General features: G+C 43.4%; 1 protein-coding gene across 5 annotated transcripts; it reads left to right on the plus strand.

Moving 5' to 3' along the window:
* Positions 1-30: 30 nt before the first annotated feature.
* Positions 31-25,911, plus strand: LOC148426467 (uncharacterized). Of its 5 annotated transcripts, none has more exons than XM_088410158.1 (14): positions 31-235; positions 6,225-7,012; positions 8,566-12,286; positions 15,039-15,357; positions 15,531-15,707; positions 16,802-16,896; positions 16,989-17,062; positions 19,486-19,531; positions 19,605-19,645; positions 19,713-19,783; positions 19,875-20,050; positions 23,448-23,542; positions 23,611-23,767; positions 24,408-25,911. In XM_088410158.1, exons 2-13 carry the CDS (start codon positions 6,407-6,409, stop codon positions 23,743-23,745), a joined length of 5,556 nt encoding a protein of 1,851 aa, XP_088266284.1. In that variant the 5' UTR covers positions 31-235; positions 6,225-6,406; the 3' UTR covers positions 23,746-23,767; positions 24,408-25,911. The 5 variants fall into 5 exon arrangements, 3 of the variants coding, with proteins under 3 accessions (XP_088266284.1, XP_088266286.1, XP_088266285.1); XM_088410159.1 differs by lacking the exon at positions 31-235 and adding an exon at positions 5,829-5,937; XR_015865042.1 differs by lacking the exon at positions 24,408-25,911 and having other exon boundaries at positions 19,875-20,065; positions 23,611-23,665.
* Positions 25,912-26,482: the final 571 nt, after the last annotated feature.

Below are 26,482 nucleotides of genomic sequence, written 5' to 3' on the forward strand. Positions count from 1 at the left end.
TTATGAAAACACTCCCGCCAATGTACCGAAGCCCGCTCGGTCGGGGCTGTGTTTTTATAACCTCTTCACTCATCTGATCCACGCCACGTCATTCACACGCGGGGAGCAGGCGGTCGTCCCACGAGTGGGCGGAGGTGGCGGTACTGCAAGGTACCATACAGCAACACCTTCACCTCCCGCGTCTTGAACGCAGTTTTACTCCGGGACGCGCTCGCTGCTTTTTCAGGCTTGTTAGGTAAGTAGCCTGCGTAGCTTTAATTCCGTACTGTCACGGCTACGCTGCTCGGGCCTATTCGCGCCACGCAGCACTGCTCGTGTGCACTTTGCGCTAATTTTATCCCTTGTTGCCGAGTGTGTTCTGCGTGTGCACGCCGCTGTCTTTTCCCGCCAGCGAGAGAAGGGAAAAACAACAAGGTGGCGCATTTTAGATCCCACTTCCGTGTGCGTTTGTGCGTTGGCATTAAATTGACACACGCGAGTGTTGTTGTTGTTGTTGTTGTGTGCCAGTCAAGCGTGATGTGATTTTTGTGCGTGGAGGCTCTCCCGTGACACTGACAGGAGAGTGCGGCAACACCCCCGCTGCCCATACTGGAAGTAGTTCCAGTGGAAATGTCAGCGAGCCTACGCAGCTGCCATCTGGGTACACAATGTACACCTGACACACTTTAGGCTTATATTATTGTGCTTGTAACACTAACATAAGTAGAGGATAGTATCTTAATTGATAAGAGTGGCTTAGATATGTGGCGGCAGCGGTACCGAAACTGAGGCTCGGGAACCAAAACAGGTCCCAGATCAGTCCATAGTAGGGATGCATTATTATCAATCTCGGGGGAATACTGTAAGTGTGCACTTTACAGGACACCATAAAAAAAAAAATTGAAACTAACAAATTGATACTGCTTTATCAGCCTAACGGTAGCATTGCGGTTTTAAAAATCTGAGCTATGTGGTGGCAGGAAACAGAACTCATCTCACTTCAAAACAAGCTGGAGGCTGGCAGATAGTAATTAATTCTCAAAATACGTGTTAAACTGTTTAAATGGCCCGTATCATTAAAATACAACCAATCCAGGCTTTTGGATACCGTAATTCCCCAAATATTTTCCCAAAAATGAAGGCCGAAAATATGGGTGCGTCCTATAAACGATAACTTAAAAATTATATTTTTTTATTCGACACCATTCGAGGAAGATTGATCCGTCAGCCACATAAGCCGAGTTTTGACGCATTGATGTGCATTTTTATATCGCCCTTATTCTTAAAATAATTACCGTAACGGGACTAGCTAGAGGAGGGAAGTCAGTTGGCTGTTAGCAGCAAGTGCCTGTTGAAGCTAACAGCAGCTGGCTTTAGCTGAGGTTGTTAAAGCATTATTTTTAATAATAGAAGTGAGCAGACTGAACCACCGTCCGAGTCCATCCTTCTTCACACACAGGAATATTACGAAAACAGAGAAAACACAAATTGGTTATTTAGCAAATATGTTTTAAAATGATATATTTTTGAGCTGTCATGTCAATACCGTCATGTTTTTGCGCTAGGTTATCATACCGTCACCATCTGATAACCTTCTCATGCCTACTGCCATGACTCATTTAATTATGTCCATGCAGTAGAAACCTGGCCTCAGTTACATTGGAGGTCAATATAAGAGCTATATGGGGGCTTACTCGAAGCTTTATGTAACTATTGACCTTCTTGCTCGAAGAAAAGTACATTTGACTCAAATAATTATTCACATGAGGTACATTAGTGTAACGCCAGTGCCTTGAAAATGTCACAAAGTTGGTCCGGTAAAAGTTCCACTTTTGTACACCTGACTTTTACAACTATGGGAAACTACCTTTTGGAATCTGGGGAAAGTGCAAACAGTTCTGAGGTGAACTGCAGAAAGCAGCTCATTTTTACAATGTTGTTCTTTTCTTAGGGCTGCAAAGTAACCATAAATTGCCTAGAAGTTATAATCACGGTAACCATTTGTATGAAAGACACTCTCAGGTTGTAAATATTAAATAACCACATTAAAAACAATCAGAATGCTTCTAACTGAGTGTGCTTTCTTGTGTTTGGGCTTTGTGACAATATATTTTTGGGCTTCTGCAAACTTTTTGCATCCTGAACTTCAGAATATTATGTGTCAGTAAAGTTGTAAACCAAGGACCCCCCCTGTATGTTAATGTTTTACCTTGAGGAGTAAAAAGGTGTTCACTGTGGTGGCAGTTATACTCTTAAAGGTTCTGCTTTTTTAATCGCTGAAACTTGACCCTGCATTTGGGTACATTGGGCCATAAAAATTGTTTGGGGGTCACTGTAGTGAGACCCTTGGTTTTTAAATGGACTATTGTTTACATTTATCAACTGCGGGGTAAAACTTGACTATAGAGGTGTCAAAATTATATTTAAAAAAAGAATCATTCATTAATAATGACATTTTCTTTGATGAATCAATGGAAAACAATACATATCCATTCTAAAAATATTCTGACAGATGGAATTGATTTTATCTAAAAATATATTTGTAATGAGATGGCGCAGTCTCTAATAATTTTGAAATATAATCGTGGAGCTCAACTTCTCATAGTTGGCATCACGTTGACGTCGTTAGTCTACAAACTGGTTGACAACAGCTAGCCAAGTTTTGGATACTGTTTTGACTCAGTTGTTTGAACATATGATCCATCAACAAAAGCATTCCGTACAATTGATCACATTCTTGGAAATTCATTAATCGTTTATATAAAGTAATTACCTTACTCCTTTTGTTATGTCCCAATCTTGCCATCTCTTGTGATTCTTGTGAGGAAAAAAAATGTCTAGCCAATCACAACAACAGTTGTTAATTTTCTGTAAAATATGCCAGAAACTTGGTGATATGGCCAACTTATGGCCAAGACATCTTATTTAATCAATATATATATGGACACAAATACCTTGGTAAGCTGTATTTTAAAGTTGTTCCCAGCAGTGTAACAGCTTGACAAATGTTGCTCCCAACTCCCAATGAAAACACTATGTTGTTCTGAATTCCCTTTCAATTGTAAGTTCAGGGCGCTAATAAATACCTTAATTACACAGAAATTGACATAAACATGCGACACCTGTTGCCAGTGTTTACCTGTGGCTCGAGATCTGTGATAGCTGCGACTGACATAAATTAGCCGCTAGCTAGTAGCAAACGAGTGCTCCATATAGGCTGGCGTGACAGACAAGAATGAGTGCCCAGTCTGATGCTCTCAGCTTGACACAGTTGCCGTTTCTACTGATCACAGTTTAACAGATCATTTGGACTCAAATGTGCTATTAGCCGACAAGTTTGTCTCACATCAACATTCATGAATATTTAATCTAAAATCTAAAATAATAATTAAAAATAACATAAATCTTACAAATTTGGTCTTCTGTGTTTATAATTGTTGTTCATAAAGCAGCCCTACATGCAGGGATGTCAAAATGATTTCATGATATCTCCATGCTACAACTAAATTCTGTAATTGGCCTAAAGCTAAGGTAGGGAAAAATAATTGATTTAATATGTTTGATTTACTCGCTGCCAGTCCGCAAATTTAGGTATGCATTAAAAAAAAAAAACACTGACGCAACATAATAATTTATTACAAATTACTTTGTGGGCTCCGAAGTCCCAAGCAATGGTGGTTCCGGGGACCCCAGTTTGAGAACCACTTTACATATTCCAGCTGAATTAGAAAAATTAGTCATATGCAATTGGGAAAAGCATTCTCGTTCTCTCCTTATTTGTGATTGTTGTGATCAACATGCATTTGTAGATGATGTGCCTGAGGCTTTTTAACTCCGCATCCTGACACCCAGCTGAGCTCCCGCGCTGGTGCTGTTGTCAGGCAGATGCTTGCAGTTATTGACGACGATAACGCCGCCACCGCCATTGGATGCCGGAAAGACGGTGGGGGCCATTATCATGATTTAATCGTCGCCTCGGCGCTGCCGAGGAGCCCAAGCTCACTCCGTGTGTCAGGTCCACCCATCATCCTGTCACAGGAAATAGCTGCCGGTTCAATATTGGGATAATTTAGAGTTATGTTTGGGCGGAATAGTCCTGAGAGATCAAAAGACTGTTAATATGCATGCAAAATGGACTTCTCTTAAGTTGAAGGACCTGTCACACTTAAGTATATGGGAATGTGACAATAATTCTTTACAATCTACTACAGTAAAAATGTGCAACATGCAGTGCAGGAGTATGCTGCTTCTAAATTCACTTACAGTGAACCTATTTTTATTGCAGGGGAATACATTCCATATTCACCCGCAACATGTCAAATTTTAAAAGATTAGACACAATTTAAAAGTGTTTTTGTTTACAGTATGTAAGTCCTAAAACACACCTTAAATTGGTAAAACACACTTAGGCTTATTAAAGCCCCCAAATTGGTATGCGAAATTCTGTACAAATGGCAGCGTCTGCATATGCCTTTTAGAGGGGGTTTTGGGCGTGCCATGTGATGTCAGTAGGTCACATGTGAGGCTCATCATCAGCGATATGGTAGGGGAGCAAGGGACAAACCATGATACAACACTATAATCATTTTTTTTTTCTGTCGGATTTATCATCTCTTTGTGGCCCAGCATATTTTTGTGCGCTTTCTGTAAGGCTCTAAAATGCCAGAATGTGACATCAAAGCCAGCAACAGGAAATTATTGGTGCCAAGGAAAAAAATGCGACTGATCTATGTCGGCGAGAAGCTACGTTTAGCCTGGGTCATCAGGGAAATTCTCACATGTATGTTTTAGCTCAGCTGACTGGCTATTAAAAAGTATTATTCCTTGACAGTTCATATTTTTACGTCTTGTGACGCTTTAATAATTCTCTACTGTTCAAGGCAATTATTTACATTTTACATAAACGCAGGGACCGGTATCAACTACTTGTTTTTTGTTTTTTTTGTGCTCGGTTTCTATTCCCCGCATAATATACTTTATGATTTATGAGATGGTCATTAATAAAGATGTCTAACAGAGTACTTTATTCTAATTTCACAGCAGGGTTTGGCAGTAGAAATAGTTTCCAAAGGTCTTACGTAACGTCTTTTACTGGAACCGATGTGGATTTGAGCTCCTCTGTCTCATTTGAGCAAATGGTTTTTGGGGGTGTGCGTGAGTGCGTAGGGACGGAGGGGTTTCTAAATGAAAACATTAACTCGAATGCTCTTGAGGCACCCGAGCGGATGTCATAAGAATGCATCGCAAGGTGTGTTTTTATTGTCAAATGAATGCTTCCCTTGATGCGAGCGTGAAGGTTATGAAGGACGGTCGAAGGCTGCATCCATTTTCTGCGCCGGGGTCCAAATTTGGGCTGAACCAAGAGCGAGTTTGTTTTGGTGGGGAGAATGTTGTTTTAGGGCGTGTTACTAGCTGTAATGTCATATTAGACGTCCATTTACAATGGGGTCAATGAAAAGCTGACTTGACTCAGAGGAAGCAATGGGAGGAGAAGGAATTTGCGCTCCTTTCCAAAAATAAGTTTCCCCCCTTTTCCCAACGCGGTGTTACCATGACTGAGAGGGAAGAGAGGGTGGTGGTTGTTGAGTACCGTGAATGGGGGGATTTAGGTAGAAAAAGGAGAAAATAATGAAGTGTAGGAGGAAATATGGTTGTGATTAATGGGAATACAGTGTTTGACTTGACCATTCAGCTGTGTGGTCTACTCAGAGTGAGAGAGCGAGCTATAGAGCGAGAAAAGAGAGGGGAGGGGGCTAATAGAGAATGCATGCGAAAGCTTACTGCCAAAAATGAGACGGGGAGTTTTTCAGAGAGAAAAGAAAGTACAGCCCAGCGCCAGGAAGGGAAGAAGGAGTAGCTGAGAACAGAAGGCGCAAAGATGGCGGTGAGAAGGGGGAACGGAGCGTGGAGCTTGGGCTCTGATATCGAGGGGCTCCCAAGTGAAAGTTTCTCACAGCCGTAAGTTGACCATTCGCTCTTTTTCACTTATGTGACTAAGATTCGCTTCCAGTCAGTTGAGTGCAGGCATTCTGGGAATCGGGCCGCGCTGATTAGCCCCCCGGGTCTTCTGTGTGATGAGATCATCTCTGTGGACACACACTGTAGCGCCTCTCTGCAGCTGCCCGCTTGCAAGGGGACTTTCCTCCCCCGTTTGTGCTGCTGCTGCTGCTGCTGCTGCTCAGCATCTGTGCTCACTGAGGTGACTAATCACTGGATTCCGTTTTTCTCTTTCGCTTTCTTAACAGGCGTTTTGTCAGCTCAAGCCCAAAGAACAAGATCCGTCTGTGCCGGATGAACAAGCTCTACTGAGTGATTTTTTTTTTCTTCTTCTTCTTCTTTTGAACCATCACCTCCACCTGCAGGAAAACTCCTTCAGTGGTATACTGGGTACTATTCAGTCCTCTTCTCCTCCCCCCTGACTTCTCTGATGGATCAGAGAATGAAGGGGGGCACCCCTCTAATGACAGACTCCAGACGGGATGCCTCACCGGTACCTGAGGACTTTGAGCAGGACCAAGAGAAAAAGAAGTGTGTCGAGACAAAGGATTCGGACTTGGGGAAGAAGGACGACAGGCGAGGGAAGAAGAAGGAAGGGGACAAGGGGGCGGTGCTGGAGCTGCTCATCGAGGGACGCTGTGGGGGCGCGGGGCAGCAGCAGCTTCAGATATGTGGCCGAGAGACCAGCTGCCCTGACGGGAACGTGCGACTCCGCATCGGAGTGCAAGCCAAGCGCACCAAGAAGCCCCCTAAGATCTTGGAGAGTTACGTCTGCAAACCCACCATCAGAACCTATCAGAGGCAACAGGGCCGAGGGGGTACGTTGCCCACCAGGGCTGCCGCCGATCCGGATGACGCCAGTAAGGAGAGCCGCCCGGGCTCAGATGGCGTCCAGAACGCATGCAAACAAACGGCATCTGCCGCTTCGGCGTTGTTATCAACGACATCAGCAGTAGCAGCAGCATCGTCTTTAACACCAGCAAACGCTACTGTTTCCACCATAGCCTCAGCCATCGCCATCCCAGGGACCAAACAGGTGAGTTAAAGCTGCTTCAATGACATAAACAAACCACAAACAAAATTTGGACTGTTTATGATATGCCAATCTTAGCGGCAAACTGTTGCTTATTTAAACATCTGGCACTCATGGGACACATTCATCCATGTGTCTCCTCGGCACTGAGACGGGGCTATTAAAACCGCACCATAATAGCATGGACAATAAAACTGTTGTCACTAGAGCAAAACAATGAGCTGTAAGTCACTATTAAAGCTCAGTAAAGCTGATTGGAGCCACAGAGATGGTTGATAATTCTCGTAGGTTTGTCACATCTCTACGAGTGACGCTCGCTTGTGCAAAGGCACAGACGTACAAGCCTGTCATCTGCTGGCATTCAAACTATTACTGCGTATGAATGCGGGAAAACAAACAGCAAAACAACACCCTCCTGTTTTCCTTGGAAGTAGAAAACTCGGGAGTGTCATTTCTCATCTGATTCTCTCAAGCCTTTGCATCAGAATGGAGTGCACGGCTTTAGCTCCTCAGACTCACTATTTTGCAGTCGAAAGAAGAGCATGACGTAAAAGGAGGTCTACATTCACTAATGTTACACTACGGTGCGTTTCGTCATGGCTACAAAGTCAGGTTACGTCACTGCCGTAGGAATGGAACTCTGGCCAGGAAAAACAGAAGCCTCCCTCTATGCATTGTATTTTAGCTCAGTCAGAGCACCCGTCTTTTCTAAAGGAGTAACAGTTTGTCCTTGTAGGGATAAGTGGTACAGAAAATGGATGGATGGATTGTTAGCTGAAGCTAGTTCCAAAAGTGTACTCATGCATTATTAATGGCACTCATGCGCCATAGCTGCGTATTGTTTTTTTTTTTTTTAAACCACCAGGCGTGCGCACGCCAGTTATGTGTGGTGCGCCATCATAAGGTCAAATGAGCAATTGTCTCAATACTTATAAGCAAGCAACACATTTAACTAAACTGGGGCCTATAAATAGGACAGTGGCACAGCAACCACTTGGCCATTACAGGCATTGGTCCATCAGTCCTTCTGACGATGGCCCGAGGGAAAGCTTATTGCTTTAGCTGCACAAACGCCACTCAAGCTGCCGCCTACCAAAATTAAAGGACAAGTACAAAATGTCAGGCCTCTTCATCTGTGGTAGTAGCAATTTATAGCAACCAATAGCGCCGCTTTCTCCCACTGCCCGACACTTTATATCGGTCCCTCTCTTCTATTTTTACATCCCCTCATTTCTCTACCTGCTCTCGTTTATCTTTGAGTCCCTTTCTGTCCCTCATAGCACCTTCTTCCTCTGTTTCTTGCGTTGTGTCTCTCCTTTCTGTGTCACCCCCCTCCATTCCCATTTCCGTCACCTCTCTCCCTGTGTCCTCCTTTCTCTGCCTGATTGAGTCACTTTGTCCTCAGTCTGGGCTTTAATGGGCAGACAAAAACAAAAGCATTTCTGTTATTGTCATCCCCCACCACTGTTGTCAGTTAAACTGTTGTCAACGGCAGACATATTGGATCTGCCTATCAAAGTGATACATAACAGAAATTGCGGATTTATGTTTTCCAGAGTCCTCTCAAACTGGCGAGTAACACAGAAGTGACTCCGGCCGCTTCATCGGAGAAAGGGAAGAAAGAAAGGACTCCCGGCATCCATGAACAGCCGCTCCTTGCAGTGCTCAAACCGTGTTTGTCCACCTCAAACCAGGAAGCTTCAGCTACCCTCTCCAGGCTGTGCACCGAGGCGCCGCCTGGAAAGGAAATCATCAAAAAACACAATGGTGCGGTGCAGACCAAGAAAGGACTTTCAAACGGCAGATGCTCTGAAGATATATTTGGAGATGTCCTACCAATCAAAACTGCAAAACACAACAGCTCAGTTTCTTCTGTGGATGCCAAACCTCCAGGTTCTTCCAAAACCCAAATTTTCTTGGCGCAAAAGAGTAACTCCCCCTCGGTTAATACTAAATCAAAATCCTCCCCTAGTCTGGATATGTCTCCTGCCCAGTCACAAGTTCAGGAAGCTGCACTGAAACTTTCAAATGATAAAAAGAGAGATAAAGAGCGAAAGATAAAGAAAGACAAACAAAAAGAAAAAAAGTCAAAGGTTGATGGACTAGAAGCTGAGAGAGTAAAGAGTGATAAAAAAGAAGAAATCAAAAAGAAGAAAAAAGACAAAGGAAAGGATGGCAAATCGCGACAGGGTAAAGATCATAAAAGTAGTGAACTGAAGAGTGTAGAAAAGGCTGCGAAAAGCAAGATCGGCATAGAGAAACAGAGAAACGAGGACATGCGCTCAGATGGCATGGGTACATTTGATAACACGTATAAAGTGGCAGAAAAAGGGAGACCTGATGAGGGAAGCATAAGAGATCATATCAAACAAGCTGAGCTACAAGCAACGACTGCTGACAGTGGTCTAAAGTCAAAAGAGAATGACATTGCCAGGTATTCAACAGTGGCACCAAAGCTTCCAGTGTCAAACTCAGTCCCGCCACCTCTTTCACCGCCATTTTCCTGCCAAGAGCAGGACAGCAGACCACTGAAGAAACGTAAAGCCCGAAGGCCCAGCTGGACGAAGTTGGTGCACCGGGCTCAGAGGGTGGAAAATCATGAGGCGGATTCTCAACAGAGTTTCTCTCAGATGTTTTCGACTCTCTCAACTCCCTCTTGCTCGCCAAGCTCCTCCTCGGTTAAACCATTATCCCCGAAACAGAACCCCGCCATATCCGATCTGAAGCAGTCTGCTTCCAGAAGCCCTTCAACCCCTACCCGAAAAAGAGGCAGACCCAAATCCTACGCCATGATCTTTAACGAACCTCCACTAAGACTTTCACCCGAGGAGCTCGCCTTTCTGGAGTGTGACGACGTTCAGAAAAGCCCTGCGCTGGACTCAAACCCAAAGAAGCGCGGCCGTCCTCGCAAACAATCCATGAGTAAAAGGGACGTGACACATAACAACAGCGATCCACCTTCTCCTCCTCCCGAGAAGGGAAACAGGCAGCTAAAAATCAGGAGGCTGATTAATGAGATGAAGAAACGGAAGAAGAAGAGACTTCACAAGGTAATAACGTCTGGCTTTGCAGAAAAAGACAGCAAAGGCGTTAAAGATGTTGCAAATTCTCAGAGAGCATACAAGTCGGTCGAACCTCCAACAGTACCCACACTCTCCGAACTGTCCTCTTCTTTTGGGACCAAGCTGGGCCCTCAGATTAATGTGAGCAAGAGAGGAACCATCTACATGGGCAAGAGGAGAGGGCGCAAGCCCAAATCCCAATTGGCCCGTCTGAATTCCCCCAGTTACACTCAGTCGTCTTTGTTTAGCCAGCCCACTGAAACGTCTCTCTTCATGTCCAACCAGTCCCAGCCTCCTGCCGCCCACCCGTTTCCCTCCCCATCCCTCACACACTCCAGTGGGGCCCAGAGCCCTTACAGCGAAGGAAGTGTCACAGAACCAACATCCACTCTGCTTTTTCCTCCCCCGTTTTCACTCCCGTCCCCGTCGTCCTCCTGCACTTCACCCCGTCCCCCGTCCTGCTCCTCCCTCTCCCCCTTTGTGAAGAAAAGTTGTCCATGCCAGGGCAGGCAGCACTTTCCTTTTCACCAGTCGTCGTGTAAGCTCTCTTCTCTCAGTGCCCCGCTCCATCCCACAGCCAGCTCCCCTGGACATCTGAAAGATGCCACTCCATCACCCAGGAGTGAATCTCATAGCGAAGAGACATTGCCCAGCGATAGCGGAATCGGAACAGACAACAACAGTGTGTGCGAACGAGCCGAATTGAGGGGCGTAAGAGGCATGCTCAGGTTGGGGCAAGGGTCTGGGGGGATTCTCGGAGGTCCAAAACGCTCCTCTCTTGCGGGCCCTCTTATGACTAGACACAAGAATTCGATTGGCAACTCAACTTCCATGGAACGGCATCGACATAGGCACAGGCGGCGAGATTACATCTGCCCGTCTTCCTGTAATTGCCAGTGTCCCTGCCCTGGACATAACAAGTGCACTCCTTCCGATTACTTCCCTTGTATTGCTCACAACGCACTGAAGAGACAGAAGAACAAACACAAAAAGAAACACCAGCAGCTACTCATGAAGGATCCGGAGTTTCTGTCTGAACTGGAAGAGCTCATTGGTCAATTCAGTGAAGTCCACATCGGTCGGCGAGGCTGGGCTAGATCAGAGCTGGGTCAGGCTTTTGATGGTAGCAGGCGGCATCACTCCTCGCATTCTCACCGCTCCAATATTTTCAGGATCAATCTGAACGGCTTCTATTCTCCGCACCCTCCATCTTACGCCGCTAACCCCTCCTACTCCTCCTCTCAGTCTTTCTACCCCTGCCAGACGTTGCATTGCAACAGAAAGCCGGAGCGCAGGCAATGTGGCTGCCCGTCAAAGTTCCAGGAGACAATTGACAACATGGGGTTCTACAGCAACTACCCACCGAACACAACACTTTACCACCATCTTCCCGGCTCATACCCACTTCCCTCTCCTCACCAGTACGCGTCGCAACAGCCCCACCATGCCCATATCCTCCTTAACCCTGCCAGGTTTCATCGGCGGAGGAGCAGATTGCTGAGGGAGGGCACTCTCGGAGGGGAGACCGAAGGTAACGGAGGAGGCCTCAATTTAGGGTACTCGTCAAGCCTCCCGTGTGACTGCGGTCACAAACATAAACACAGACAGAGGTTCTGCGATCGTAACGTCGAACGGGAGACGACGGCGTTAGAGCACGAGGAACTGCAGGGCATGGCGGCGAAAGATAGCTTCTCCACTTCGAAGTCAAGGTTCATCCTGGGGCAAGGAGGACGGAAGGGCACAAGAGGAATAGGAGGCGTGCTCTCCAAAGAGTCACCTTGGTTACGTGAACGCGCAAGTAATTCCTTCTCTGCTGCAGCATCACCACCATTGGCAGACAAATCAAAACATGCATCGCTTTTCTCCGTGGGGCTGGGCTCCTCTCACTTGTCTTCCTTTGGAGGGGGCTGGGGCGGCCTGGGCCAAAGTTGGACCAAACTTCGGAGCGCAGGGTTCCCAAATACCAGTTGGGGATCCGCTGCTGGACAAGCAGGCCGGACAATCCCCTCCGACCTGGAGGACGACAGGGATGACATTCACCACCCCCGCGCGAGCAGGACACCTTCATCCCCGACGCACACAAACCTGTTCACGTCGGTTGACGTGGCAACGGGGGGGCGTGGTTTTAGGTGCGAGTCGGCCAGTAGGAACCTGGGAAGTGGAGAGAGGTCGTGGAGGACGGATGAGCCAGTTTGGACAGAGAGGAGGGAAGCAGGTAAGATACCGTTAAATCACCGATAAACAGCAGTGACCTTAAACAGGAGGTTTCTTCTACAGCTGGGCATTGTATGCCAGTTTTGCGTCTGGTCAAATAATGCTGAATAAGAAGTTGGTATTGCAGGAATGTCGCGTCAACTTCCCTTTGCGGAGTCTCCACTGTAGCAGTCAATGTGCACTCATCTATCAGTCTAAAGCAATCACCAGATTCTAAGTACTTTATTAATGTATGCGTTCATTCCAACGTTTCATTCAAATCCCTCCACAAGTATGACCTAATTTAGCAGACATACACTGTACAAGTGTATTTGACATTCAAGATTCAAGTTGTGGCCAGCTTTTGGTCATACATTTGGCTGTTTTTGCTGATACAGTCGACATTTTTAATGTCATCACCGTGTGCAGTCACAGTTCACACCCTAATTTAATGTGAACGTCTTTGGAAAATTAGTTGCACATATAAACACTGTTGGCAGGAAGTCACACATAAATAAACAAACTCCTGCCAATTAAAACATAACCTACCTTGCCGTGTTAACATAAGGGTGGGTAACCTTTTTCTATCCGGTTCCATTTAACCCTGTGAGGGCCATACTACATTTTGTGTGATACAACAGCCATTTGTGGGTTTTTTTCTTTTCTTCAAACTGCATCTGTGGCATTTAATCTTGCATGTTGCATTTGCTAGCCTTGACTCTGGCTCCGCCCACATTGTTACAAAAAATAATTGTTATTAATAGAAAACATGGAAAATTATCCAAAAATATCCTTTGGCAACCATATGAAAACTAGACAGGCCTTTGAGTTAGTTTATTTTTATTTTTCTTCCAGCAGTTTAACTGCAAAAAAAAAAAAAAAAAAACAAGAAAAGAGGCATTTTTTCCCAAGATTTTTTAGGCACACATTAAAGCCCGGAGACCAATTGAGACAAGATCAGACTTGTCTTTTTATAGGCTCCTTCTGCTTAGCAGCGGATGTGCTTTACACACACATAACTGCTCGGCAACCCCTTTCTGTTGGAATTTTCTTTCCCCCCAAAGTGTTATGGCATAAGAGCAATGTCTTGATCAGAACCAGCCAAAAAATCTTCCTCAGGGCTGTCGCGAACCGCACGATGTTTGAGCCCAAGGCTACCCAGAGAGCACAGTCATTAGTTAACCACAAGATTGGCTATTTAAGGACGGGCCGCCGGCCGACAGGGCCTATTTGACTTGGAGAGATTCAATAAGCAAAAAGTGGTCGGCCTTGTCGGAGGCTGTGGAAAAATGGCAAAAAAAAAAACAAAACAAAAGAGATGAGCTCAGCAGTGATTGATGAAGGATTAACGGGTCAGCATGAGGTTGCTTGGATGGAACGTGTGAGTGGATGTTTAGGAAAGAACATGGATATCAAAACTAGATGCATGTGTGTTTGAAGAGACAGCACGCACATGCGGTCTGTTTGGACATTTGGCAATATGTTGCACATTAAACAAGCATGCAAACAATATGTGCACATGTACGCAGTGGCCTTAGCACTGGTGCCTTGAGATACACATTTAATTGGTTGCGTGACCACACACTTAACTTAAAACACTCATATCTCAAATCAGCTTTTCCCTTTGTAAATGAAAGGAAATTGCACTAATCCTTTCCAGCCATCGCCCTGCCCTCAAAGTTGCAATGTAATGTGTTTTTGAGAAAAAATATTATGCTTTTAAAAAAAAAAAAAACATACTGCCATTACATCAATAAATTGAATGTGTACAATCTGTCAGGCCCATAAATATCGGAACAACACACATATGGCTGCCAATGGAAGTCCCTTGCATTTAATGTAACTGATGACAAAAACAGCAGCGTGAACCCTGAAGCATTGTAGGAAATATTATCTGCTCATACTCAGAACTCACTGGACAGTGCTTCACAATGCAGATGGACCATAACCCAAAGCATGCTTTATAAGCAAACGCAGTTTTTAAGGCAATAAAGTTAAATGGTGGCAATGGTCATCACTTATCCTAAATCTGATTGAGCATGCATTTCACTTGCCGAAAACAAAGCTCAGGGGAACATGCCGCAAGAGCGAGCAGGAACTTAAGAGAGAGGAGAGAACTGGCAAAGGCATTCTTTTCAGTTCTCTGAGCATTCGGTTACGTTTATGGACGAAAGACCTTAAATGCCTAATTTGTCTCATTGCAAGTGGTTCCTAAAAAAGTGAGAGGCATAAATATATACAGTATAGAGTGATGCTATTTTTTCCACTTACGTACGTTTGATTTGGGATGTACAGTAATTTCACTTTTTTTATTAAAACTGAAAGTCTAGTTTAAGCGCATCTCGTTTCATTTCCTTTAAAATCTGTTTTGGTGATGTTTAGAGCCCCAAAAAATGCAGTTGTTTCGATGTCTGAGTCTGGTCACGAAAAGAGTTTTTGATACATTTTCGATTCAATACAATTGACACTGAGCTTCTCCGGATCATGCCCCAGCTACACCTACACATGAACAAAAACTTAAGCGAGCTATGTTTCGGTGTGAGTGTGCGCCCGTGTGTATATAAATCACTTTCCCAGAAGTAACGTGGGCTGAGGAAATGCTGTGACTCATCTAATCTGTGGCCCATCTGCATGAGTCAGCCTAGAGTGGTCTCACCTCACACCTCCTGCAGGCCTCATCACTGATCCACATCTGTCTCATTTCCTGCCTGCCACTGATTCTCCCCCCGCACCCCTCCCCTTTTCCTCTCCTTTCTCCATTACACTAACTGCAGCTTTACAAGGTGACCCAAGAAGCCACGGGCAGCTCAAAGGTGTGCCAAAGACACACGGCAGCGCCGACGAGAAAAACAAAAGAAGACCCGGTCGACCCCGGAAACGCCCTCTGCCCTCCGCTTTGCCTCCCCCCGTGTCGCTGCCCGACCTGCTGCGGGGGTGCAGCCGTAATAACGGCGACGCCGGAGAGAGGAGAGCTCCGTCGGAGTGCGAGGGAGCGGCGGTTAGCTCGGCGCAGCATTTGACAGATTCGGAGTCGCGGGCCAAGAGGAAGCGAGGACGGAAGCGAAAACATGACGCTTCTCCCTGTCATCGGAGGTAAACGCCCCTCACTACCAAACGCTTTTCTCTCACAATTCAGCCTGTCATTGCTGTGTAACATACTCCTATATTAACCGGTCACATTTCAGCACTGTGTGCTAAACCAGTGCCTCTTCTTTCTCTTTTTTCCTCCCTGTCGCTCTATCTCTCGCTTCATGCTTTCCTTTTAGTGTCGCCGAGGACGAGGCGGCGTGCTGTGACACGCCCTCTGAATGTTTTGGCCAATCGGCCGCCGAGCAGCCTGCATCCCAACCGGCTGCCGTCCGAAGAGACAAGAGTGAAGACAGTCCTCCCAGGAAGATGTTTTTGAGGGCTGGTCTTTACTCTGATGATTACAAAACGACAGAGTAAGACCTTAGCTCCTCGCTGTTCTGACGCTTATACGGTGGAACCTCAAAGGTTGAACGTGGTTTGTTTTGGGACGTTTGTTCGCATTACAAACAATCTGTTGCAGGGTCCACTGCTCACAGTTAGAAAAATTAGTTAGATTGGAAAAATTTGAAAACGATTCTTAAGAGGGGTGTACTGTATGTGTTTCTATAAAAGACAATTCAGTTTTCAATACATGCACTCTGGAAATGTTGGTCAAAAAAAATTGGGGGGTGAAATTAGACCCAATGTTCTGGGTTTTTACTCATTATTGGGTAATTTTTTACTCAACTGTTTTTCAAATGTGGGGTGCGTTTCAAAGATAATTTGATTTGTAAGTGGAATGATGCGGTTCGCCTCGACGAGATTCCGATTTGATTCAATCTGGTATGGTTCAGTTTTGGATGGTATGATCCATGTTCGTTTGAGTGAACTTGTCAGTACTGTAAGTCTGCCAGTCTTTTTCATCTCTCAGCTTGTTATGATTTCAGAATGGCTAACAAGTTTTTGTTTTTTTTTTAAACCAAAACAATAAAAACAACACAAGGCAACAAAGGCTTTTGATGATAGAAACTTGGACCGGCATTAAAAATCTATTGTTACACCAGAAAGTCATTTTTTTACGATATTGAAAAACAGAACTATATCGAATACGCATCAAATCATGCTTTATTTGAGAGATACATATAGCTATAAATTAAGAAACTATAGTTAATCATTTTAAAACGGCGATGACACTTCTTGCGACTACTCGTTTTTTGCTCCTTTTTGGTCAGAAACTTGGATTTTGATCAGAAACCAACTCGTTCTCTAATTGCTTATTGCTAAAGAATGGAAAAATCAATGTAGTGCTTATTTTGTCAAAAAAACACAATGTGGGTCTTAAAAGCTAGCAATACGTTGAACCTTGTTTTGAAAGTGATTGGCAGTGACATAGCTCAAGTCACACAAATGTAAAAACACTAAAGTTAATCCTACTCACCAAACAGGTCTTGTCTTATGGTCTTTTGGTTTTGTATTCTGCGGCATTTTTTGAGCATTAATTGGATTCGTTTGTTCAACTTCTTTTCAGTCCTCCTTCCCAGTCGCAGCTCTTTTCCAGAGGAGGTGCAGAGTACAAACCGGGCGAGCGGGATTACAGCCTTTTGCCGGCACCCATCCATGTTGGTGAGTCTTTGTCCCGAATGGAGGTGATAAGGGGGCGGGGCTCCAATGTCAGCATGACCATTCATCCAAACTCTCATGCTTGCGTCCGACAGGGAAGTACTTGAGGATGAAGAGGATTCATTTCCAGTTGCCCTATGATGTCATGTGGCTTTGGCAGCACAACCAGGTAAAAGAGACACAGAAGAAAATTTAAATGCTGGGTTTGGCACGCATTTTCAATGTGCGTCTGGTAGACTTTCGAAATGTTAATACTTGCTAGATGCAAAATGTTGGACTGCCTGCAAGATCTAGGGCAAGGTCATGGAAACAACTTGCATGGCATCTAATGATTGCCGCGTTATGCTGTGATGTTTTTAGTAGTGATGCAGTCTCAATATGATTTTCTGTCTTTGGACATGATTTACATGGCATTTCAGGGCCAAAAAAGAAGCTCGGCCTTTTCGCGTCATTTCAGAGGATTGCAGTTAGTGGTTATTTCTGCTCTACAATGGGCTGGCTCATAATAGCCTTGTCATTTCTCATCGGATTCCAACTTGATCCAGAGAACAAAATGTGCAGCTCGTTTGCGACTGGTGAGCTATTATATTTCTTCGTCCTCATTGGCACCAGAGCGTCAGACTTTCAAAGACAAGGCTATCAAAGGCGAGCTCGGTGACACAACTTGAGCTGGATCTGGTGATTGAGAAAGCTGTGTTTATAGTGCCCAATTCATTCATTGCTAATGTCAGCTTTGTGATTGATTTTTTTCCAACATTCACAGAGAAAATGTCAGCGTTCATTCCTTTGTGTTTGTCATTTTAATGGTGCAGAATGGCGTTGTCATTTCTCAATGGATTTAAACTTGATCAAAGAATAAATGCAGGGGTCATTTGGGTGCAGTGAGCTATTAATTCTCTTTGTCCTGACATTTTGCTGCAGAAATCTTTCAGCCAGAAAGGGAATCATTTGTATGATGTCTGGGGATTACCAGGTCAACAGTCCAAAAGTGTGGCTTTCATGTTCTGAATGGCACTAAATTATTTTAGATGCTCAGTTACAACATAATTCATTTTGGTCAACTTCTTTTCAAATATGGTGGAAAAGTGATTAACACTGCTGCCACCTAGTCATCGATGAATGGATGTTTTTATTAGTGCTATATAAGTTTAAAAAATGAGGAATTCAGATCTGTAATTCGTTTATCTAATTCATCACATTTTAAGATATTAAAATTGTATTTTATTTTATTTTCTTTCAAATTTAGATACCTTTTGTTATTGTGGCCGATGAAAATATTGATATACCACAACAAAAAATTTGCTTCATTTATTTTCTTTAACAGACACAGTTGTAACCATTTAGCGTTTTGCTTTATTTGAAACTTTTAGTTTCGACCATCAGGATGAATGATGCCGTCTTATCATTCACCTAATAATTAGAAGATAGCATCAAAATGACTTGCTCAAATGTGGCATGATGTTGGGTTTAATTTGCTAAGGCTCACTATATTAGTGCCTTTGCTGCTATCGTTATCTGTGGCTGAAATTGCGGTTGGGTGCTTTGCATTTATGTGATGGGCTAAACTTGAGCTGCACCTGTGGTAAGCAAAATTCTTCAAAAAAATGCACAGTCTACCTTGATCAAAGGTGCTGTGGCGGTGTTTTTAAAGTTAAACCGACTACTCTTATGGGTTCTTCCGTTTTAAAGTCTTCTGCTCATGAACTTGCAACCCCACCAACAGAACTGTCAGATTATGCCAAACACAAAAGCCAACCGGTGTTCCACTTTATTATGTGATTGACTTGTTTCCAACCCTCAGCGACTCAAGCACAAGTAGCCTGATGCATAAAAACTGATCTAATGTACATATAGAAAGCATAGAGATTAGAAAAAAAAAATTCAACGATGACTGTAATTGATGACGCTGTTTTATTGACAACCCCCCCTCCGCTTTCCTACATTTTTTTCCCATGCCCAGTGATCTCCTAACCGTCGTATGGAGCATGTTTCTTTGCATGTTCACACCACACAGCAAACAGTGCAACAGAGCAGCCGCTTACTCTCCCCGCAGCGCCGAACAATACCCCCCCCCCCCCCCCCCCCCGCCCCCCCCATTTGCCACAATGCAAGTTTTCTTAAACGGCCAGGCTTTGCGTGTGTCATTCCCTTATGCATCCGCTCACATCCCACACCCCTCCCCCACATGTACGTCTTCGCACAGCTCTCTCATTCAGAGCCAGAAGAGTGAAAAGGTGTTGCCAAAATGCCCTTATATATTGCCACGACTCAGTCGATTAAAAAATGATGAGCAGTGGTTTAGTTTTAAGCAAAAGTTCCTTCATTTACAGCTGAGCAAGACCGAGTATTAACAGGCTGTTAGACTGCTTCAGAATCCGCTTTTTGGACTGACTTTACCACTGCTTTAGTGTAGAAAATACAGCGTGTTCCCGACTTTAGTATGAATCTGTCCCTGTAGGTCTGTAACTGTCATAAATCGAGCCCGCCTCCATATGTGATGTCAACAGTTCATTTCCTTCGATTGTGGCTGCACCTCAGCATTCACAATTTCTGAAACATTTTACATTTTAATCATTATTATTTCCTCATCAGCTTCAGAGGCAACCCGCCTTCCCTCTGAAGAGGAAGCGGCGCTACTGTGAGTATTAAAGAACTAAGTTTTCAATTGAATACATTCGAGTAGGATCTCACTGTGAACATCTCGCATCCAGGTCGACTGAAGGAGAGGACTTCTCCCACTCGGCACTCAGCGGTGAGAGTCAATAACACATTGTCTTACTCGATGCAAGCTCAATACTTATTGGCTTTTCCTCACTCAGGAAGAACTCTCAGGTGACTTGGCCAGCCTCTTCCCTCACCTCGACATGGAGCCTTTGAGCAGCGACGAGCGGTATGGGAATCAGACGGCGACCCGGATATCAGTAAGAGCTATCTGACGCCATGTTACTCACTCGCGGCTGGTGTGTTCTAATGTGGGTCAGGAGCTTCGTGGTGACACATCGCGTGTTCCTGGTAAGGAACTGGGAGCTGGTGAGGGAGCGACAAATCCGACTGAGGATGGAGGGGAGGCGAGAGGGGGACGGCGAGGCAGAGGAGAGGGACTGGCGCGTGGTGTGCGGGGACGGAGCCAGTGGGGACGATAGCTACATCAAGTCAGGTCCATGAAGCAAATGTGTGTGTTAGTTTTTGTTTCTGTAGGTGTCAAACGCTCAGCACATGCTTCCTTTTACATTTAGACAACGCATATACAACATTAATTATTCGCGGACTGTTCATATTTTAGGACAAATGTACCCATATGAATGGGTACTAAACAAACCAGGCCAGGGCAATGTGGACTTACAGTATATTTATCGATATTTTCACATTCGCCTGTAAAAAAGAAAAAAAGAAATCACGGTGGCTTTTTTTCAAAGCGAGTAGGGCTGGAACTAATGGTTAATTTAATCGCTGAAATTTATGGTTCTGTCAGGAAATGGGAATGCAATGATCAAGAAGTAAAAGCAATTGTTTCATTTTTGATTCAACACTGAGATTAGATTGCTTTGGATTTGATGATTTTCATGCATGGCGGTCTAACTCTGTTTTGTCTGCCCAAAAAATGTTGAAAGCTAAATTGCCCATTATTTCATCATATCTCATGTAATTTTGAGGTATTCAGTGACATGCAGATGAAGTTACATCCAATTTGTATGATTCAGAGGAAAATTATATGGTGCCAAAATTTATGTTGCATAGGAGAATTCCGCCATTGGGTATTTTTTCTTAAAAAACAAAACAAAAACACATTCTAATGTTTTGTTTGGTGTCGTTTTTTCCCCCACCTTTTACCTCCTTAAGTCTTAACACATTAAAAAGTAAAAAAAAAAAAAAAGCTAAAGTTTTTTTTGTCATGTACCTACTAAGATAATCAGTCTGCTTTCCTTGAGGGGCACATAAATCTCATAATAATTAAAAAAAGATATCTAAATGAGTAATTAAATATAAAAATGATCAATTCATTTGATGAGCATTTGAGTTTTGCTTTTTGCTTAATTTAATTTATTTTTCTTGGTATGAAACAAGCTTTTGAACCTTTTATCCCCAAAGTTTTTTTTTTTCCCATGGATTAACTTGCATTAACCAACAAAGAAAAGGAACTTAATCCTATGAACAAATATTAATAACCTATCACCACTCAGCTGGTCCACATGCAAGAGAAAGAGTACTGTTGCTTTTTGGGAAATCTGTCACAGAAGGGGTTGGAAAATTTGCTCAACATAGCAATCAAATCACGACATTGGAAACACTGATTGTGCTTTTGTAAACATGCGATTCATGGCCCAACCCTAAAATTCGCTCCATAGAAGTAATCTCCATTAAAACTACTCAACTTTTCATGATCGAGTGGGAAGATAATCTTCAATTCGGTCGACTTGCACGATGCTTTTTGACAGTCACACAAGTGTGAAAAGAAGTTATTCGCTGTGTAGTGAAACGTAAAAAAAAAAAATAGTTGCATACCCATCATTAACTGATGACGTGATTCAATTACGTGCACTGCAGATGGAAGATTACAGCGTGCGCCTGGGAGGGGATTTTCATCACGTTAACTCTAAACATAACTGACATTATTATGATCTATTGCCACTTAAGCCATTCTTTTTTTCAATGAGTGGCCACAACAGAGACACGTGTACCATTTTTATCACTACATGACATTCTCAGTGTTGGTTGTTCTCACGTTTCTTTCCATCATGGGTATCATTTATAGGTCTTGCATGAAATCCATAATGATAGTACCGGTCTAGGATTTGGCCACTTTGCACTATACAGGTTACACAGTATACATTAGGGCTCTAGTGATTTGAGTGTCCAGCGTTTTTTAGTTTGAAAGCATTCTTGCGCTGCTCTCTCAGCCCACCAACCTCATTGTTGGCTCCGCATCACGGGCTGCAGCATAAACTTAAGTGCTTTTCCAGCCACAGAATGCCAAGCGCACAGAAAACCCTCCCAGTCTCTGTCATCCACTCTTTGGAGTCCAAGAAGTGAGCAGGGAGCTTACCCCTCTTTTGTACCAAAGTCTCCCTGACTGATTGCAATCAAGAGGAAACCATCACCACAAGATACAATAGAATCATTTCTAATAGATGAACTGCATTGTTTCAAAAGCCATTTTCCACCATTCCGACACGGAAACAATGAGGGCTGACAGTTTGGTGACTTCTGAGGTAGTGTGACGTCTACAAAAGGTGAAATGGCACCTCCGTGTAAGGAAATGCCAAAATAGGCGTGTGACATTCGACACGGGCTGCTTCTGCTGTGTTGTGCTGATTGCGATTGGCAGCTACCTCGGAGACCCTTCTTTGGGTTCTTAAATATGTGTGTTTCGGCCCCGCATACTTCTTTGGTGAGGTGTTCTGGACAAGACCAACCACCAATTTCGAACGTTACAATCACCATTTACCCATATTGCGTACTTTCACATTTGCTGCTGTGTTTTTTGTTTCGTTTTGGGTTTTTTTGTGCTTTTGCACAATAAAAAATAAATAAATAAATAAAGACGATGTGGGAATTTTCCAGGGCAGAAGTGAGTCTGGTGTATAATTTCACACTCTGGTTCTGGCTTTGTGCTAGTGCAAGGCTTTGGTGGAACTAGACGAAGCGGCAAGAAACATAGAAGTCTTAGCATTCCTGGACCTTATGAATATGGATTGATGGGGATTACTGTGTGTAGTGGCTATACTTTCTGCCTCACAGTTCTGTGGTTTGGGGTTCAAATCTCAGCTCCAGGTGTGTGGAGTTTTTTTTTGTTTGTTTGTTTTTAATCAGGGAGCGTCCATATTCCAAATCAATGCATTCAGGTTCATTGAGAACTTGTTCATAGACATGAATACAGTTGTTCCAACAAATAATAGATTTGTGGGCAACAAATTGATAATCAGATTAACAGAAATTTTTCTTTGATAATCAATTGATCATTTAGAGAGTATACATGTCCATTTCTTCAGAATTTCAGCCTATTGACATGTTAAATGATAAAAAATATGATTAGTCCTCCATGAGAGCAAACTGATTATAATTGCTGAATCAAAGTAAGATATTTGCAAGCATCTGCTTTGCTTTGGAAAACATTTATCAATCTTGTACCCTATTTTCTTGCTTGACCTCGGTATATAGAAAATGAATTAGCGGATGAACAGGACAATGACATTTTTATTCTTTGATAGTGGGGGAATAGTCCTGGGCAATACAAGGAATCCAAATGTACTCACTTAGTTTCCTCCCAGTAAATCGTTGGTGCTTTGTTTACAATAATGCGTCACAAGTCCTTGAACTTTCCATTGGACGGCTCTTAGTATAAATTTGATCCAGTTACACCACTGCAAACTACAACCAAATTTATAAGCATTCCTAAAGGAATACCTCTGGGGGTATTAAAAACAAAACAAAAAAAAATGATATTTTTCCATGGTGTTCTTAATTTTTTTTCTCCATCCTTCATATCCCAATTCCTGCTTCCCTGGATTACCGTTACTAAAATCCCGTACAACTTCTCTCTATTCTCATTCCAGATGTACCAGTAGGGGTGGTGGAGGTGACAATTTCCAGCAGTGACCCCCACCCAAGCAGTGACGACACCCCCCGCTCGCTCACCGCCAGCCCCGGAGTAAGTGTAGATGAGTAATCCGATAATTCCTCCGCTTTCTATCTACAAGTGGATCTTGTTCATTGTAGCCCACAGAGAGCCAAAACAGAGAAGATGTGGATGGAGACGAGGAGGATGGCGAGGACGACAAAGCGGGAGAATGCAGCAGAGAGCAGAGGAGAAAGAGGCTGAACGATTTACTTTTGACCCTGCAGCATTCATAAGCTAACGCTCGCATTGAGGCAAGTGGAGCATGACACACATTGGGAAACTTGGTCGTGGTTATACAAAGTCAACATGACCTTGTTAAAGTTCCAGGGACATACAAATATATAAATATTATTTCTAAACCTTTTCAAAAGTGCAATGAGTTGGTTGCAAAATGCTTTAGTACAGAGCTTCAATGGAGATGTCGGAGATTTTAACAGGGTTACCGAAGATATCTGTGAATGTAATTTATTGCTTTTTCATGGCGTGTCAGAAACAGTTTTTTCTCACATTTAGAATAAATGATTTAATGCAGTACTGTGTTTTAACTTTTTTTTTTCAACAAAAAAATGCATTGGCCTGGTTAGGTGGTACTTAGAAAAAAAATTCATTCAAACATGGAAAAAGCTTGAGAACCACCGTTCTCGTACAACTGATCCTTCGTGGAAGCATATTTTGCTTTAGTGAAGACATTTGGTCATTTTGGGCCTGGAACAGTCATTTTCATACTGCCCCATAATACCTAACTTCAATTTTCATTTATCAATGTTTTTTTTTTGGTTGACTTGGATGTTTGCTCAATTCTGAGTAGTGAATTCGAGTCGGTCATAATCGGTTCAACAAATACTCACCGTCCAATCATTTACCGATTGACATCATCTCCCCGCTGTGTAGGCAGGAACTCTCAAGAGGAAAAGGGACCAGGCACGCTGCAGGACACATGGACAGGTGCTGCATTTGAATCAGAAAACAACATCATCAACCACACCGCGCTTAGAGTGCAAATCGCAAGAAAGACATCACGGCGCGCTCTGACAGCCGCTGAACCGAGCGTTGTGAAGGGCATCACAGCAAGGATGAAACCATGGCAACACATCTTTTGTCCAGGATGAAAGAGAGAGCGCGGAGCGAGGGAGGATCAACAGAAACAGACCAGCTGAAATTAATTTGCACTAAGTGCCCAAGCACGCTAAAAACACTAAACAAGTGTGTATACTCCCCGAGGGAAAAACACACATACGCACACTTGGATTGCGCCTACTTGGACACCTTAAAGCAAACTTGGGAAAAGAACTTGGACTGCGGGCTGGGAGCGTTAACTAGGTCACAAATGAAGCTTCCAAAGTCACATTGCACCTTTAGGAAACGGGAGGAAGAGCGCCAGCTTAAAAGCACTTGTTTGGCTTTACTTTACTTTACAAGCCAGTGAATAAGAGGACAAGGGAGGAGGGGGATTAAAGGGGGGGGGTCTGGGGAAAGGGTTCTTAGTGATCTGAGGTATTTTGGCACCGCTGCAAAAGAATTTCTAATAAGGTTTTAAGGAAGATGTTATTTTTTTCTGTGTGCTAAATGAAATCTATGAACACTAGTAATGTGTATTGTGAACTATTTTCTTCAAGTATTGCTTCTTGGGAAGGAAGGAAGGTCAAATGTGTCTTTATGTATTTCAGACTGCCTTTGAGAATGTTTTATTGACAATCAGAATGTCCCAGGGTGTTCAAAACAAAACAAAAAAATGTAAGAAAAAGATGGCAAACATGAAATGCTAAGTAGAAGTGCCATGCTGTCTTGTGTCCAAGCAATATCTCTCCTAATAAGACTATATGATACATTATTGTGATATGTTTTAACGGTTATTTTTTGTGTACAGATTGTTCTCATTTTAGGGGCATTTGCTCAATCCATAAAATACATAACATTTAGTTTTATGTACATAACAAAAATATATGACAAAAGTTAACTATCCAGTAGTTTTTTTTTTTCTTTTACAGCTGACCAATACATTAGACAGTTGTCATTAGACTATGATTGTATATGTTTTTTTTTATTTGTAATATTTTTTAGACAAGCATGTTTTTTATGGTCAGTGATTTTTAAGTTTTTGTGGCTTTTTAAAAAATTAACAAGCCAAGAAAGTGCAATTTCTTTGACTGTTTACATATCCCACATATAGATATTTCCCCTTCCTCTTTTTGAAACCGTGCATCGCTGCAAGTTATTAACTTTATAGCAAAGGTACACTTGAGAGTTATCTAGGTTTGCATGACTTGTATCCTTTGCCTGCTGCCTCTAACAATGTGCATTTGAAAAACAAAACGTCATCGAAAGAAAGATCAGAGTTTTTATTTCTTCTCTTATATATCCAACAATAAAAAAAACATTTTATGTCTACCAGCTCCAAACCCTGCAAACTGTTGTGATGCATGTTTACAAGGCAAGGTTGCATTTTAGTCTAACAGTGGCACCTAGCGGTGGTTGCATTGCATGGGACGTGTTTGTCCTCCATTATGACCCGTAATAGAGGACGTGTGATCATAGCTCCGAGGTGTGGGGGAGGGCTGTAGATCACTCCGGGGAATAGTTCTCCTCTTGCTGCCCTTCCAAAACAACCATGGCCACTATTTATAGCGCAGAAGCGACCGATGACATTTCAAAGGGCGATGATTGCGTATACAAGCGTCCTTGCGTCTTCTAAAAAGGCGCTTTGGCGGGGGAGGAAACAGCAAAACATACAATGACATTTGAGGGGGCGTAAAAAGGCAAATGTTTACAATTGGGTAGTAACGTTGGACGTCTTAAGGAACTATAGCGCCAGATGTCGTTTTGAGAGGATGGATTGCGCATGCGTGAATAATGTTCAATCTGCGCATGCGTCAACAGGTTAGTCAGACTCCGAACTCGGCGGGAAACAACTCAAAAGTACATAAAATACAGTGAATCTTACGTAGCATCAGTTACCAGTCTCAACTCATA

This window comes from Hippichthys cyanospilos, chromosome 3 (genome assembly GCF_059441005.1).
Source record: "Hippichthys cyanospilos isolate Australia breed blue-spotted pipefish chromosome 3, RoL_Hcya_1.0, whole genome shotgun sequence".
Lineage (NCBI taxonomy): Eukaryota > Metazoa > Chordata > Actinopteri > Syngnathiformes > Syngnathidae > Hippichthys > Hippichthys cyanospilos.

What these genes read in the sequence shown, in the direction of transcription:
- LOC148426467 (XM_088410158.1), top strand. Translation starts at nt 6,407, where the DNA reads ATGGATCAGAGAATGAAGGGGGGCACCCCTCTAATGACAGACTCCAGA. An exon ending in GCTTCTCCCTGTCATCGGAG is followed by an intron (nt 15,358 to 15,530) that starts GTAAACGCCCCT and finishes CTTTCCTTTTAG; the next exon opens with TGTCGCCGAGGACGAGGCGG. An exon ending in CGATAGCTACATCAAGTCAG is followed by an intron (nt 20,051 to 23,447) that starts GTCCATGAAGCA and finishes TTCTCATTCCAG; the next exon opens with ATGTACCAGTAGGGGTGGTG.